This window comes from Natator depressus, chromosome 5 (genome assembly GCF_965152275.1).
Source record: "Natator depressus isolate rNatDep1 chromosome 5, rNatDep2.hap1, whole genome shotgun sequence".
NCBI lineage: Eukaryota > Metazoa > Chordata > Testudines > Cheloniidae > Natator > Natator depressus.
Genome location: NC_134238.1, coordinates 128,502,433 through 128,519,934, shown reverse-complemented (window position 1 = coordinate 128,519,934; position 17,502 = coordinate 128,502,433). Strand labels below are relative to the sequence as shown.

General features: G+C 41.4%; 1 protein-coding gene across 6 annotated transcripts in view; it reads right to left on the bottom strand.

The window, feature by feature from the left end:
• HOOK3 (hook microtubule tethering protein 3) overlaps positions 1 to 17,502 on the bottom strand; it is a 133,423-nt gene that overhangs the window by 28,385 nt on the left and 87,536 nt on the right. For all 6 annotated transcript variants that reach the window (XM_074953627.1, XM_074953629.1, XM_074953628.1 and 3 more), the window contains 3 exons: positions 16,114 to 16,254; positions 10,960 to 11,047; positions 5,159 to 5,193 (listed from right to left, as the gene is read on the bottom strand). In XM_074953627.1, coding sequence (XP_074809728.1) covers positions 5,159 to 5,193; positions 10,960 to 11,047; positions 16,114 to 16,254 — 264 coding nt within the window. The remainder of the gene's footprint in view (positions 1 to 5,158; positions 5,194 to 10,959; positions 11,048 to 16,113; positions 16,255 to 17,502) is intronic.

Sequence of the window (17,502 nt, the reverse complement as noted above, 5' to 3'; positions counted from 1 at the left end):
TTTGGAGGTAGTCACTTGAAATGAAGTAGGCAACTGGGAGTTAGATCGGTTATGCATGAAGGGTAGCAGGCAGTGTGGTGTGTTACAGATTGTTGTAATGACCCATAAAATCACTGTCCCTGTTAAATTCATGGTTTTTGGTGTTCAGCTGAGTTATGATTTTAAGTTCCCAGGCTCAACTTTTGGAGGTGCTGTGCAGGTTTCCTTTGAGGACAAGTACTGAAAGATCAGATATGGAGTGATCACTTCGTGAAAAGTGTACACCCACAGGTATTAGGGTGTTTTTGTTTATCGTTTTTCCTGCGTGAGTCCACTGAAGAGTGTAGTCAACATCTGGTTTCACCCACATACTTACTGAGTATTTGATGCACTGGATGAGGTACACCATCTGTTCTGATAAGAACGTGTAGGATCCATGAATCTTGAAAGCTATGTTATGGGGGGTATGATATCTCCCTTGCTGCGTGTCTGCAAGTTTTGCATCTGTTTTTCTGGCAGGGTCTGGTGCCACTGTTAGTTGGTGTGTCCTGGTCTGTGGGTAGCTGCTTCTGATGATGAGTTTGGCAAGGCTGGGGGTTGTTTGAAGGCCAGAAGAGGGGGTTCAGGAAAGCTTTCTTTCAAGATGTGGTCCCTATCAAATATGGGTTGTAAGTGTTTGATGATATCCCGTATGGGTTCCAGTGTGGCGTGGTAGGTGACAATTAGGAATGTGCAGTCAATGTGTTTTTTTGCTGTACTAAAACAGGTTCTCTTGGGGTATTTGGGTGGCCCATTCTATTATGTGATCTACTTCTCTGGTGGAGTGTATTTGTTTAGTGAAAGCAGTTTATAGTGTATTTAGGTGTGTAGCTCAGACTCTCTCTTCAAAGTCTGTGGTATATGAATGCCTGGCTGCAGAGAACAGATTTTTTGGTATGTCTGGGTGGTTGCTGGATATGTGGAGGTAAGCATGGTGATCAGTGAATTTCTTGTATATAGTCATTTGTAGGGTTCCACTGTTTAAACTAATTGTGGTGTCCAGAAAGTCAAGGGAGTGTTCTAGAGATAGTTTGATGGTTGGGTGGCGGGTGTTGAAGTTGTGGTGGAAATCTATGAGGGAGTTTAGGACTTCTGTCCAGATAATGGAAATATCATAGAATCATAGAATATCAGGGTTGGAAGGGACCCCAGAAGGTCATCTAGTCCAACCCCCTGCTCGAAGCAGGACCAATTCCCAGTTAAATCATCCCAGCCAGGGCTTTGTCAAGCCTGACCTTAAAAACCTCTAAGGAAGGAGATTCTACCACCTCCCTAGGTAACGCATTCCAGTGTTTCACCACCCTCTTAGTGAAAAAGTTTTTCCTAATATCCAATCTAAACCTCCCCCATTGCAACTTGAGACCATTACTCCTCGTTCCGTCATCTGCTACCATTGAGAACAGTCTAGAGCCATCCTCTTTGGAACCCCCTTTCAGGTAGTTGAAAGCAGCTATCAAATCCCCCCTCATTCTTCTCTTCTGCAGACTAAACAATCCCAGCTCCCTCAGCCTCTCCTCATAAGTCATGTGCTCTAGACCCCTAATCATTTTTGTTGCCCTTCGCTGGACTCTCTCCAATTTATCCACATCCTTCTTGTAGTGTGGGGCCCAAAACTGGACACAGTACTCCAGATGAGGCCTCACCAGTGTCGAATAGAGGGGAACGATCACGTCCCTCGATCTGCTCGCTATGCCCCTACTTATACATCCCAAAATGCCATTGGCCTTCTTGGCAACAAGGGCACACTGCTGACTCATATCCAGCTTCTCGTCCACTGTCACCCCTAGGTCTTTTTCCGCAGAACTGCTGCCTAGCCATTCGGTCCCTAGTCTGTAGCGGTGCATTGGATTCTTCTGTCCTAAGTGTAGGACCCTGCACTTATCCTTATTGAACCTCATCAGATTTCTTTTGGCCCAATCCTCCAATCTTCCGTTTGCCCCTTTATTATCTTCACTAATGATCTGGAGGATGGTGTGGATTGCACTCTCAGCAAGTTTGCAGATGACACTAAACTGGGAGGAGAGGTAGATACGCTGGAGGGTAGGGATAGGATTCAGAGGGACCTAGACAAATTGGAGGATTGGGCCAAAAGAAATCTGATGAGGTTCAACAAGGACAATTGCAGAGTCCTGCACTTAGGACGGAAGAATCCAATGCACCGCTACAGACTAGGGACCAAATGGCTAGGCAGCAGTTCTGCAGAAAAGGACCTAGGGGTTACAGTGGACGAGAAGCTGGATATGAGTCAACAGTGTGCCCTTGTTGCCAAGAAGGCCAATGGCATTTTGGGATGTATAAGTAGGGGCATTGCCAGCAGATCGAGGGATGTGATCGTTCCCCTCTATTCGACACTGGTGAGGCCTCATCTGGAGTACTGTGTCCAGTTCTGGGCCCCACACTACAAGAAGGATGTGAAGAAATTGGAGAGAGTCCAGCGAAGGGCAACAAAAATGATTAGGGGACTGGAACACATGAGTTATGAGGAGAGGCTGAGGGAACTGGAGATGTTTAGTCTACGGAAGAGAAGAACGAGGGGTGATTTGACAGCTGCTTTCAACTACCTGAAAGGGGGTTCCAAAGAGGATGGCTCTAGACTGTTCTCAGTGGTAGCAGATGACAGAACAAAGAGTAATGGTCTCAAGTTGCAGTGGGGGAGATTTAGGTTGGATATTAGGAAAAACTTTTTCACTAGGAGGGTGGTGAAACACTGGAATGCGTTACCTAGGGAGATGGTGGAATCTCCTTCCTTAGAAGTTTTTAAGGTCAGGCTTGACAAAGCCCTGGCTGGGATGATTTAACTGGGAATTGGTCCTGCTTTGAGCAGGGGGTTGGACTAGATGCCCTCCTGAGGTCCCTTCCAACCCTGATATTCTATGATAGGTTGTGTCAGAGAGTTGTCTGTGTTGATGCCATCACTACAATTAAGAACTACGACAGCACCTGCTTTGTTTGAAGGTTTGATCTGGTGGCTGGATTTCAGGGACTGTATAACTATCCTCTTGGCGGTAGAGACTGTGGTGGTTATAATGCTTGTTGAGGATTTCAGAGTCTATTTTTTTCCTGAAGGAATCAATGTAATGATCCAGTGTGTGGTTTCATCCATGGGGCAGGGGGAGAGTGTTCAGTCAGATTATTCTTTTTTCTTATGACTGTTAGTGGGGCTGTGGGCGATGTCCTTGTTGTGAAAGAATTCCTTGAGGTGGAGTCAGTGGAAGAATTCTTCTAGTTCTCCACATGTTAGTAGAGTATCAGGTTCTGTGGTGGGGCAGAAGGTCAGTAGCTTGCAGAGTACAGATACTTCAGTTCTGTTTAGGGGTAGTCTTGATAGGTTGATGATGTTGGGGTGTCATGTGGTGTCCCCATACAATAGAATCATAGGACTGGAAGGGACCATGGGACGGGGGAGGGATAGCTCAGTGGTTTGAGCATTGGCCTGCTAAACCCAGGGTTGTGAGTTCAATCCTTGAGGGGGCCATTTAGGGATCTGGGGAAAAAATTGGGGATTGGTCCTGCTTTGAGCAGGGGGTTGGACTAGATGACCTCCTGAGGTCCCTTCCAACCCTGATATTCTATGATTCTATGACCTCAAGAGGTCCAGTTCCCTACACTCATGGCAGGACTAAGTATTATCTAGACCACTCCTCACAGGTATTTGTCTAACCTGCTCTTTAAAATCTCCAGTGATGGAGATTTGTCCTCCCTAGGCAATTTATTCCAGTGCTTAACCACCCTGACAGTTAGGAAGTTTTTCCTAACATCCAACCTAAACCTCCCTTCCTGCAATTTAAGCCCATTGCTTCTTGTCCTATGATGGGTAATAGTGTCTTGGTTTCTCCGAGAGGTGGTGTTCTGTTGGTCATGGAGCTGACGTAGTTGGTTCCACTTTCTGTTTTTGTGTTGGATGTCTGTCATCAGGTTTTTTGATAGTTATTTTGGGTTTCCTGCATGATCTCTAGATAGATCCTCAAAGGCAACCAGCACACCACCTTCAAAAGGCGAGCCTGGAAATTAAAATTTATAATTCTGCTAGACACCAAAAACCATGAACTTACACGAACATTGGATTTATGACTCATTACAGCAATTTATAACACGGCACTCTGCCTGTTACCCTTAATTGCCCACTTCAAACCCTTTATGAATAACAATCTGACCCCCAGCTGCCTACTTCATTTCAAGTGACCACTTCCAAATGCATTACCCCTTCTGCTTAATCTGTCCCAGCCTGTATTTAGCCCGGACACTCTTCTTCTTTCCCCAGACATAAAGAAGAGAACTGTGCTCGAAAGCTCGTACCTTCCACTACACAAGTTGGTCCAATAAAAGCTATTACCTCACCTACCTTATCTTTTATTATCTTTTATAATGCAGTGGCTCTGAACCTTTCCAGACTACCGTACCCCTTTCAGGAGTCTGATTTGTCTTGTGTACCCCTAAGTTTCACCTCACTTAGAAACTACTTGCTTACAAAATCAGACATAAAAATACAAAAGTGTCACAGAACACTATCACTGTAAAATAGCTGACTTTCTCATTTTTAGCATATAATTATAAAATAAATCAATTGGAATATATATATTGTACTTACATTTCAGTGTATAGTACATAGAGCAGTATAAACAAGTCATTGTCTATATGAAATCTTAGTTTGTACTGACTTCGCTAGTGCTTTTTATGTTGTCTGTTGTAAAACTAGGCAAATAACTAGATGAGTTGATGAACCCCTTGGAAGACCTCTGCGCACCCATGGTTGAGAATCACTGCTATAACGTATACTTAAAAATGGACAAGTAAATACTGTTTATATTAAAGTGCTTTCTTCAGGACACCATGAACTATTCCTCTTGATTTAAGCTTTACAAAATTTTTAATCAAATTTTCTACCACCATAAAATGATTATTCTTCCTTAATTATTTTTCTTTGGCAAAGTCTTTCTCTACAAGATGTAAATAATACTTGAATAATGGCTTCCTTAGGTATATTTGACTGTCTACACTTCTGTTGCTTATATATCTTCCAAATGATTAATGAGTGGCTACCTTCCCGCTATTGCTACTGGCTAAGCATTCTCCAATGTACAGAAAGTCAGTATTTTTATTTCATATTACAAAAACAATACAGGAAAGTTTTATTACTTACAGATGTTCTTCGAGCTTCTTTTTCAGAAGAATTGACTAAAATAGAAAGTTACGTGTGTTAATTATTTAAAAAATTGTGGAAATTTAGATTATATCAGTTATGGTGAAATACATAATTTTATATTTATACCAAAGCTGCCATATTTTCATTTCATTCTGTTTATACCAAACATTTACAGCAGTTCTCTATGGTACTGTAGTAATTATCCTTCCCTTGACAGTTATATGATCACACGGAAGTTAGGATGCTTTACAACCATTTCTCTGAAATTGGAGCAATACTGAATAGATCAATTTATTAGAAAAAAAATTCTATTTCATTTGTTTTCTTTTCTCCATGCTCTGGTATGTTTGCAGGGTAATCCAAACTTCTTTATCTGAAACTAAAAGACGGCGCAGCAAGCTTTCCTGAAGAGTTGCACTACTAAAGCATTAAAGAAACATCACTTTTAAAATAAATCGGTCTAAAACCCTGGTCCCACCAAAATCAATGGAAGTTTCACCACTGACTTCAGTAGGGACAGGAGTTCAGCCTCAACTTTTTTCTTTACATTTTTTTCCCCTGTTCTTTGTTCTCATGTCTTTACTGTTTGACTACAGATGCACAAATACCTTACACCTGTGGTGTCCTAAGCTGTACCTTGTGGTTAAGTCACAGCTGGATAAACATTTTTTTTTAAAAAAAAAGCTTCAAAATAATTTTTCATTTGTGACAAAATGTAACTTTACATATTTAAGCATCTCATTTTTTATCAAAACCATAAATGCCTAAAAACATAATAGTGTTAATGAAACAGAAAGCCATACTCACAATAGCCTTGAGCAGAAACCCATGCCAAGAGACAGAGAGAACATATTAGTATGAAGCAAAAACAGCAGCCAAGAGAAGAAACTATTTAGTAACTCATGATCAGAAAAAGTTAAAACTATTTATGGGTGGGGGAAATATATGCACATTTTCCCTTCCTCTCTGTACTTAATCATTTCATTATCCTGTCTCATTTTCTGGGGACTTTTAGAAAGCTAGCACAAATTATCTATACTGCGTTCAAGCGTGTGGGTATGTCTACACTGCAGTTAGACACCCGGGGCTATCCCATCCCAGCTGCAACTGTGCCTGGAAGTCTACACTGCAGTGAAACAGCCCCATAATCCGGGCGCTGCGAGCCTGAGTTAGCTGTCACAGGCCCGCTGTGGGTTTTTATTTGTAGGCCAGACGTACCCGATGAATGCTTTTCCGCCTCCACACTAAAAACAAACAATATAAAAGTAGTAAAGAAGCAAATATGTGAACCAGCATACTCAAACTAGAATTTCATAGGAGAGTAGTTACTGTTTTTAAGAGTCATTTTGAAGGCGTGCCCATGTTAGTGACAAAACAGTCAAACAATATGTAGTCTGTTGAACGGACCTGTGGGCCATGATGTAGAAAAATATTTATTTTGGGGAGAGTGACTTCGAGCAGAACATCTCACGTCACATTAATCTGCATTACTATTTTCAATTCACACTGATCATCATTATATACAAGCCAAACAACGTAAGCTCTTTGGGGAAGAGTCCACCTTTTTGTTCTGCTTGTACAGTGCCTGGTATAATGGGGTCCTGGGCCTTGACCGGGGCTACTAGGCACTACTGGAATTCAAATAATAATAACCAGCAAAGGTACAATGATGAAGTCACTGCTCTACCTCCAAATTCCCCTCAACAGGGGATTAACTACACAGCCAAGTATGGACCACTTAAGTGCAGTCCAAGAAAAACTCTCAGCTGGTCTAAGCATTTTAAAACACTGTTTTTACACTCACTCTCCTCCCTGTTTCTGAGGATAGGCTCTGATTATTTCCGAGTGGGACTTCCTTGATATACTTCCTATTCTGGCAAAAGGTTATGGACCAGACGCTCAAGTGGTACAAACTGGTGAAAATCCAACTTCAATGGCATTACAGCAATTTACACCAACTAAGAATCCAACCCTGTGTGGTTTTTGGTCCCTTCATCCTTGGAATTTTTCCTTTTACTTTCGCTGTCTCTGTACCAAGTGTAATGGAAGACAGGCATATGGCTCCTTTAAACAACTGTTACAAACTGTTGTATATATCACCTGGGAAAGGAGATGTGGTATAGTCACAAGGTATTTTATCCCTGGACACTTAGGACTCAATTATTCCCATTGACTTCAAAGAGGAAGGATCAAGCCATTAGTAGTGCCCAGTCTCCTTCAGGTCTTGGGAGTACAAGACTAAACCAAGATTCAAATCTGGGTGGCCCACTTAGTGCTCTGATCAGTTATGTAGAGACCACAAGTGGCCGTTTGACGGAGTTGATTTTGCCTACATGCATTTGCTTTTATTTTTATTACTTGTGCAACGCCAAAGATGTGAATTGTGCATTAGAAACACAATTGAGATAGGTTCCTACTCTAAAGGACATGTAATCTCACTGGGATGGATACAATATAAACACTAAAAAGAAGAGGTGCAAAGGTGAGAACTGAGTTATAATTTATCAGTGATGGCAGATTAGGCAAAAGGATGCATTATGCACCCTATGCATGAGTTCTGTATTGCACTGTAGTCAAACTGATATTTATATGGCACATTTTACCCATTCGAGATTGCTGCACATACCTACAGCACTATATAAAGATTTTCAGGGACAGTAACAAATATATTTGAGTTAAATAACTAAGTAAAGAAGTGATGTGCTACAAAAATGTATAGCAAACCCTTTTAAAGGCCATTGCCAAGTTGAAAAACACATTTCTGTCTCAAAATGTTGTACCTATTGTTGTTACAAGTAATCCTTACGACTACAGTCTTGGGATGCATCAGGAGAGGTATTTCCAGTAGGGATAAGGAGGTTTTAGTACCGTTACACAAGGCACTGGTGAGACCTCAGCTGGAATACTGTGTGCAGTTCTGGTCTCCCATGTTTAAGAAGGATGAATTCAAACTGAAACAGGTACAGAGAAGGGCTACTAGGATGATCCCAGGAATGGAAAACTTGTCTTATGAAAGGAGACTCAGGGAGCTTGGCTTGTTTAGCCTAACTAAAAGAAGGTTGAGGGGAGATATGATTGCTCTCTATAACTATATCAGAGGGATAAATACCGGAGAGGGAGAGGAATTATTTAAGCTCAGTACCAATGTGGACACAAGAACAAATGGATATAAACTGGTTATTGGGAAGTTTAGACTAGAAATTAGACGAAGGTTTCTAACCATCAGAGGAGTGAAGTTTTGGAATAGCCTTCCAAGGGAAGCAGTGGGGGCAAAAGATCTATCTGGCTTTAAGACTAAACTCGATAAGTTTATGGAGGAGATGGTATGATGGGATAACATGGTTTTGGTAATTAATTGATCTTTAAATACTCATGGTAAATAGGCCTCATGGCCTGTGATGGGATGTTAGATGGGGTGGGATCTGGGTTACCCAGGAAAGAATTTTCTGTAGTGTCTGGTTGGTGAATCTTGCCCATATACTCAGGATTTAGCTGATCGCCGTATTTGGGGTTGGGAAGGAATTTTCCTCCAGGGCAGATTGGAAGAGGCCCTGGAGGTTTTTCGCCTTCCTCTGTAGCATGGGGCACGGGTCACTTACTGGAGGATTCTCTGCTCCTTGAAGTCTTTAAACCATGATTTGAGGACTTCAATAGCTCAGAGATAGGTGAGGTTTTTCACAGGAGTGGGTGGGTGAGATTCTGTGGCCTGTGTTGTGCAGAAGGTTAGACTAGATGATCATAATGGTCCCTTCAGACCTTAGTATCTATGAATCTACTATACTGGATAGGAGGAAAAAATTATTTTTCTCCATTTAAAAATAATTGACATCATCTTAATTTTCTCAGAGTTTCACAATTGTTTGCCATTGGCCCTGCTCAAAACCTTCATTCACAATAGGAGAAATTTCCCTACAGCAGCCAGCAAACTCCCACCAGCTGTTTTGCCTTTTTCTCCCATGTGGGAAACAGTTTATTCGTTTATGATAAATACTCAAAGACAATTAGAAGTCAGCTTTATCCTACTGTCATTACACAAAAAGCATTTGTAGTTTTAAACACCTGCACACAATTATCATAAAAGAAACTCTGGCAAAAATATTCAGGAGGTGGATTTTAAAATAACAACAACATTTAATAACTAATTTATCTCTACCTCAAAAGAAATTAGGAAAAGAAAACTGCTTTGCCAGTGATTTCTTACCTGTATAAAGAAACAAAGGAAAAAAATTCCCAGATAATTCTGTCTTTGCCCTGCACCCTCAAAATGAACTATTTCTGTCTCCATGCAGATCACATTAGGAACGCATGTACTTGGGTTTGCAGAAGTGCCTGACTTCAGAAATAAACAATATTTTTACTACTGCTTTATGGGACAGGAAATGGAACTACTTAAACTTTCAACAACAACTAAAAAACATCCCACGTTTCCAGATGGATTACAATACTGATCTTCCAATTTTCCAGGCCCACCAAGAAAAATTGTGGCTTTGATCCATGTAACCGAGGGCACAGAGTAGGTCTTCGAACAATAGAATGGCATAGATCTACCTTCAAAATAAATTATCTACACTACTTATTTTTTAAAAAAATATTGTATATATAAAACCTATAACTAATTATAGGTAAGTATGGTTTATTTTGGTGTAGTTTACACTGGTAAACACTAGATTAAACTAAATTAAAATAAGAAATTCAAAACAAAATAAGCAGCTACATACAAAGGGCTTATCTCCATTTACCGTGGATCGACGCTGTTGCGATCGATCCACAGTAGGGTCGATATAGCGGGTCTAGTGAAGACCCACTAAATCAACTGCCAATTGTTCTCCCGTCGACTCCGGTACGCCAGTGTAGACGCCGTAGTAAGTCGACCTAAGGTACGTAGCTGGAGTTGCATAACTTAGGTCGACTTAGCCCCGTGGTGTAGACCTGCCCTAAGTCTGCTTTAAAACAGTAACAGCGAAGAAGAAAGCAACAGCTTGAAGACTTGCGCTTATGGGTTAGAAAGTAATATACATTTGGATATGCAAGAGAGCATACACACAACCCCAAAGGTTTCTGCTTTCTTGAGAGCTCTGGAGCTTGTGGCTTTTAAAACATGTGCTCTCAAAAGCAGGGATCTGCACGAACAATTCTCAATGGAGAATTTTAAGCTATGCCTCCACAGCAACTGTACCTCTGCCCCACACTGCATTAAAAAGGCAGTCAGGTTTATCAAGGCATGCATGAAGGGACAATACTGTATTCGTAAGAGGGCTGATGGTTTGAATTTCTTGGCTCTGGCACGTGTAAAATCTCAACCTTAATTTGCACTATGCAGGTACATTTATAACAGCAATTCCTGGGTTTTCTTTGGTAAGGAAGGACTTTGCTTCAGGAAAATAACACAAACAAAAACCACAGTATATTTTACTAAATGGTACTGAGAGTGGTGAATTTACATAGTGTGGCCTTGATTTTCTAAATCTCACTAATCTACAGAGTACAAACAGAATTGTAATTAATGTTGAATTTACCAAAGGAACAGGGACACTGAAGATGACAAGACAGGGAATGCACTTCACTTCTTTTCTACACATGGTAATCTGTTTTAGACAAGAGTCTCATCTTACAAGAAGTAGACATAGTTTAATTTTAGGCCATGTTGCTGAAATCTAAACTTGGGAACATGAAAAGCTGCCAGAAATCTGCATCTGGACTATTTCTTCATAATATAATATGTAGCTGGTATCACATAAGGGGCAAGTTAGGATAACTGTGGGTACTTGAATATAGGTATGATGTGCACTTCTACTTACATCTTCAGCTTTTGAACCTTGCTCCTGCAAAGATTTCTGCAATTCTTCAACCTGTGACTGCACCTCCAGAAGTCTCTGATTTACCAGCCTAGAAAACAGATACAAATTTTACTTTTCAAAGGGAGTGAATAATTGTGTCTGTGATTTTTGTCTCTCTTTTAGAGCTTATTTTTCAGAGAGTTTAATTTTAAATATACTGACAGTTCAATACATTCAAAAGTCTGAGAGACACATTTTGTGCCCACCAGTACTGGCCCACTTACACAAGAGATGCAAAGACACATTAATTTATTCAAAGTCTGCAACAGCCTTTAGAGAGATTATGGCCGTACTCTCTGCTGTTTCCTACAGCAGTGGTTCTCAACCTTTCCAGACTACTGTACCCCTGTAAGGAGTCTAATTTGTCTTGCGTTCCCCAAGTTTCACCTCACTTAAAAGCTACTTGCTTACAAAAATCAGACAAACGTACAAACGTGTCACACCACACTATTACTGAAAAATTGCTTACTTTCTCATTTTTACCATATAATTATAAAATACATCAATTGGTGTGTTATACTTGAGCCTCTTTTTCTCTTGTGAACCTTATTTGAACCCCTAGTCCAACCACCTGGGGCTGAAGCATTTAAGTTAGCTCCCCCCCCCCCCCCACCGCTGCCCCCGTTACATGGGGCTCCAAGCAACTGTCTTGCTTGCCCCCCCCAACCCATCCCGCAACCCCGAAGTTGAGAAACACTGATCTAGATGAGTTGAGTACCCCCTGGAAGACTTCTGCGTACCCCCAGAGGTACGTGTATCCCTGGTTGAGAACCACTGTCCAGGAGCATCTCTGTCCATGAACACTTCAGGTATGGATATGCCTCATATGACTTTCTTTCCAGTTGGACATCATGGGAAGCTGTAACACTCATTATTAGTGGGTCAAAGATGCAGCTTTTTCTCTTATGAACCCACACAGTGGTGACTTGCCTGCTCTTTCCTATCACCCAAAAAGAATAAATTTAAAAAATGTCATTTTAAGCTTATTATGTCTTTCTCCTTTTAAAAAAAATGACCTAGAAGATTAAAATAGTTCTACCATTTAACAATTATGAAGTATATTTGGTAACTTCAGGTTAACTCATGATTATGAGTAATAGTTTAAAAAAAACCAGAGTAACTAAAACAGTTGTTTTTTCTGTAAAATACTGCGAAGCCTTGTGGGTGAGCCATGACTGCATAACTTATATATCAAAAGAGGTCTAATCTTTTGGACAAAACTAAACCATTACCCGTAACCTACCAACTCTTTGTAGCTTATAGGAATGAATCCTTACGTAGAGCATTTTCTACACAGAGACTCTTCAAATGGAACTAGCTCTGCTATCATCAGACTGGAGTTCCAGTTCCTGAAGGTCTAAAGACATGTTCCACATGGAGCATGGCTGCTTCTGCTGACTTGGTCCGAGATGTATCTATAGATGAGATTTGTCAGGCTGTGCAGGGGGAATCAATCCATAGAATCATAGACAATTAGGGTTGGAAGAGACCTCAGGAGGTCATCTAGTCCAATCCCCTGCTCAAAGCAGGACCAACACTAACTAAATCATCCCAGCCAGGGCTTTGTCAAGCTGGGCCTTAAAAACCTCTAAGGATGGAGATTCCACCACCTCACTAGGTAACCCATTCCAGTGCTTCACCACCCTCCTATTGAAATAGTTTTTTCCTAAAAGCCAGCCTAGACCTCCCCCATTGCAACTTGAGACCATTGCTCCTTATTCTGTCATCTGCCACCACTGAGAACAGCCGAGCTCCATCCTCTTTGGAACCCCCCTTCAGGTAGTTGAAGGCTGCTATCAAATCCCCCCTCACTCTTCTCTTCTGCAGACTAAATAAGCCCAGTTCCCTCAGCCTCTCCTCATAAGTCATGTGCCCCAAGCCCCTAATCATTTTCGTTGCCCTCCGCTGGACTCTCTCCAATTTGTCCACATTCTTTCTGTAGTTCGGGGCCCAAAACTGGACGCAAAACTCCAGATGCAGCCCCACCAGTGCCGAACAGAGGGGAATAATTATTCCCTCAATCTGCTGGCAATGCTCCTACTAATGCAGCCCAATATGCTGTTAGCCTTCTTGGCAACAAGGGCACGGTGCTGGACTCATATCCAGTTTCTTGTCCACCGTAATTCCCAGGACGTTTTCTGCAGAACTGCTGCTTAGCCAGTCGGTCCCAGCTTGTAGCAGTGCATGGGATTCTTCCATCCTAAGTGCAGGACTCTGTTGTCCTTGTTGAACCTCATCAGATTTCTTTTGGCCCAATCCTCTCATTTGTCTAGGTCACTCTGGACCCTATCGCTACCCTCCAGCGTATCTACCTCTCCCTTCAGCTGAGTGTCATCCGCAAACTTGCTGAGGGTGCAATCCATCCCATCACCCAGATCATTAATGAAGATATTGAACAAAACCAGCCCCAGGACCGACTCCTGGGGCACTCTGCTTGATACCGGCTGCCAACTAGACATCGAGCAGTTGATCACTACCCGTTGAACTTGACGATCTAGCCAGCTTTCTATCTACCTTATAGTCATAGAATCATAGAATATCAGGGTTGGAAGGGACCTCAGGAGGTCATCTAGTCCAACCCCCTGCTCAAAGCAGGACCAATCCCCAATTTTTGCCCCAGATCCCTAAATGGCCCCTTCAAGGATTGAACTCAGAACCCCGAGTTTAGCAGGCCAATGCTCAAACCACTGAGCTATCCCTCCCTCGCAATTAGTCCATATGTCCAATCAATACTACTTTAACTTACCGTATTAAAAGCTTTGCTAAAGTCAAGGTATAATTTATACATTTATAAAGCACCACCCTCTCAATTCTAGGACTTGATCAGATGCCTGTTTGAAAGGGCAGTTAGTTCTACAGTCTTTACTCAAAATTACTCCTAAGGCCTCCTGCTGGAGTGTAATACTACGTGCTAATCAATACTCCCTTCTACCAACAGAGGAGATCTGCAGAGGTAGTTCATTAAGGAGAAATTTTAGTTACCTGTAAATGGACCTCTCTAACTGTATTACCACCTCTGCAGACCCGTACTAATCCCTTTTCTTCAGAGTCCTTTATAGGACATACTGAGGCAGAGAAGAACTGAGAACAGGTTAGGGAGCAGGACCATACAGCTTTGGGTCAAGGACTACTGGGAGGCCAACGAGGCAGGGAAGCCACCAAGTGACTTTAATGCTAGCATCAATACCATGGTTCCCATTGTGTAAATCCAAGATTCCTCATGAAAAATGAGTATGTCCAAATATAAGTAAAGAAAGATACTGCTGCAAAATGTCATAACCTATATAGAAAACTTCAGTCTTTAGGATTCTTCTAACTTGCAATCTGAGCCAACTGTGTGGAGCCGTTTGGTGAAAGGTTTCTTGGCACAACTTTTGAATCGCCTGCCTAATCTATACTCTGGCCTGGCCTAGCAACTCCACTTTGATATCCATTTCACTGAATGCTTGTTTTCAGAAGGAAAATTTATGACCTCTGAGTTTGGGATTTGAAGTGTAACTCACGAGTGAACAAAATGCAATATATGCCTCATTATTTAAAGCCTGCCTGACTGACCAGATAGAAGGAAATTCAAAGACTCCAGGAACTGCGAGAGTTGCCGAGCTGCAACCTTCTCAGTGACCCTTCAAAAAAAGGCAGATGTCCCATTGGTCAATCATTAGCACGTAGTCATAATCAAGACTGGTTTCTTGAGCAGAGACCTCAACAATAGTCCCCTAAAGGGAAACAATGATGATCTCTACCAACAATGGACTCAGTCCAGTTCCCCTCCACTGACCCTCCCTAGTTAGGAAGGGACATGGGTCTATCTCATAGGTTGTAGCTCAAAGCTGCCCAGCATTTCAAAAACCTTAGAAAGGAACAAGGGCTAAAACTCAGGCAGCAAAGAAAACCTAGCATTTGCCCGCTAGAGATATTATTCTGTTTCCACCGAAGTAACTCAGATTGGATCCCAGTGATTTTATCTTCAAAGTAACATGAAAATTCTCCACAGTGAGAAAAACATGACTGTTTTGCTAACTGGAGGTCACTAGCATTTAACAAGCTATCAACAGCTCAGAACAGTTCCACTGTCAGAGACTGAACAGCACTTCTTTACTTCCTATATAACAATAACATACAGTCTTAAAAATCTGTATGTCAGGATCAGTTTGACTCGTCCTCAGACTCCAACCAACAGCACTCTAGCCATCTCCCCTCTTGCTTCATCAATGAATCATGGTGACCATTGAAGACAAAACTGGGACAGAGAGCATTAGAAGCAGCTGTATTGATAGTTGAGGACAAAAGATTATTATGAAGTCCTATGTCCTACTAAACCATCGAGAGCATGGTCAGTTGGTAGAACAGTATTTGCCCACAAAGTTACCAGGAAACTCACTGTGTTCCATCAACCTTTAAGGTCGGACCATCAAAAGAGGTCCCACATATAACCTACACTTAAGACAGGTGCACAACCTCATGGTAGGGTGGAAAAGGCATGCCCATGATACTAGTATACATTGCAATGTTTGAGCTGCAACTATGGCAGGATAATGTCCAAATTCTAATAATTTCACTGGAATTATTAACAAAACTCATGAAAATATTTCTATTGCTCTAAACTTATGCAAAATCTTTATTTTACAAAACCTAAATCAACCTGTCAGAATCTCTAACAAGATTCTAACTGGCAACAATATTTATCGGTCTTTCCTTTTGGAGATACTTGTAATGTCTTCAAAAGAACAAAAAGACAAATGGAAGGAGGATATGGAAGAATGGGTGGGAAATGAAGAGGGGAAAAGAAGGGTAGTAGCGAGGATGCAGGATCATCTTTTGTTGTGGCAGTACTAGAGAAGGGGATTCTGAAGCAATACAGGCTGCCCGTTCTGACCTTGCATTTGTCAATATCCTGAATGCTCTGCCAAGCTACACCTATAATAGAAAAGTGATAGAGGCTCCAAATTCTGGAAAGGTTTAGGTATGCTCATGTGTGGACTGAGTTGCTTTTTAATACAAAATGGCTAGATTCTTTGACCTGGGTAATGTAATGCTGACAACAGACTTCACAAGACAAAGGTGTACGAATATTTAGAAAAACAGTCATTAGAACAAAGGAATGTATTTTCATACCTGTTCTCTGTCTCCAGTTCATTCTTCCGTAGATTTGCATCATCTAGCAGGCTCTGCAACAAGGCAATCTTTTCATTGTCGGAACCTTCTTGGTTAAGCTTCAGCATCTTGTTCTCATGCTGAAGACGAATGAGTTTCTCCCTGGAGAAACAAAATAAAAACTTCTATACAAATTGTATAGATCGCTACAAGAAGCAAATCACAGGAAGTGTGAATATAATTTTCTCTTTACCAGTTTTAGAGATGATTAGAGATGAAGTAATTGTTACTTCACTTGAACCACCAAAACAGTTAACATGTGATAGTGTTACTTATTCTGTTTGGAACCTGAAGTTTTAGATGGAGATTCAGTCATTTTCAGAAAACAACTGCTTGGGATTTGATTCAGTATTCGTCAGCTTATATATCACATCACTAATAAATGTTAAAGACAAATATAATACACACAAAAGAAAGCTACTCATCCATAGCTGGCATTCCTTGAGTACCTTATTACACAGATCCATGCTCATGGAACGTGTCTATATATTGCACCAAAGCCTGCATCAGTGGGGAACGAGTGGACTTTGTCTTGAGCTATGAAATATTCCAGGCAAAGCTTAAAAAGATGTGGACCCCCATGTACCTTCATTTGTTTCTACTTCATTGGAATCCAACACAGACTCAAAAGAAGTGCGGATAGAAAATGGGGATGTGGATCTGTACTAAATCTACTGAAAAAATTCTAGGTATAGTTGAATAACTTGCTTTTTTCTTTCGTGTACTGTTAGTTGAGATACCCACACTTGGAAGACTGACAAGTGGTAAACCCGAGAGAACTGATTTGAGGAGAAGACTAAATGACTGCAGGACTCCCCTCTCAAACTGGATTTTTAGAATAATGAGGTGAATAAAGCTGTGTAAAAGGTACAGGCTGAACTCCATACAGCAGTGCCAACGAGTCTTTATCAGGGACAAGAATATCCATCAATTCAACCTTTTAAAGCAGGTTTTAACCCATTTTGACAAAGGAAATTGCTTCTTATTTAACCCACAAATAGTCTAGGGGATTTAAGGAAGAATTTTGTTCTGTTAAGATAGTGAACATGGGTCATCTTAGGATATAAAGTATGCAGCATAACCTCCCTTGGCAGGGATAAATGTGGGGCAAAGATGCTGCTCCACATCCTCCTTTCAAAACACAGGGGTAAACAGGTCAGCCACTGAAACCTGGAGCTCACCATTTCTGCTGGATGATATAAGGGGCACAAGAAGCTTAGGGGTCAATCATAAGACCCATTCTGGAATGTAAATGGGTCAGAAAGACGATGGCTCTGGCCAGCTATGGATTCCCCTTGTGAAGAACAAGTCAGGGATGGTGTAAAGCTGGCATTTTCTCTTCTACACTAG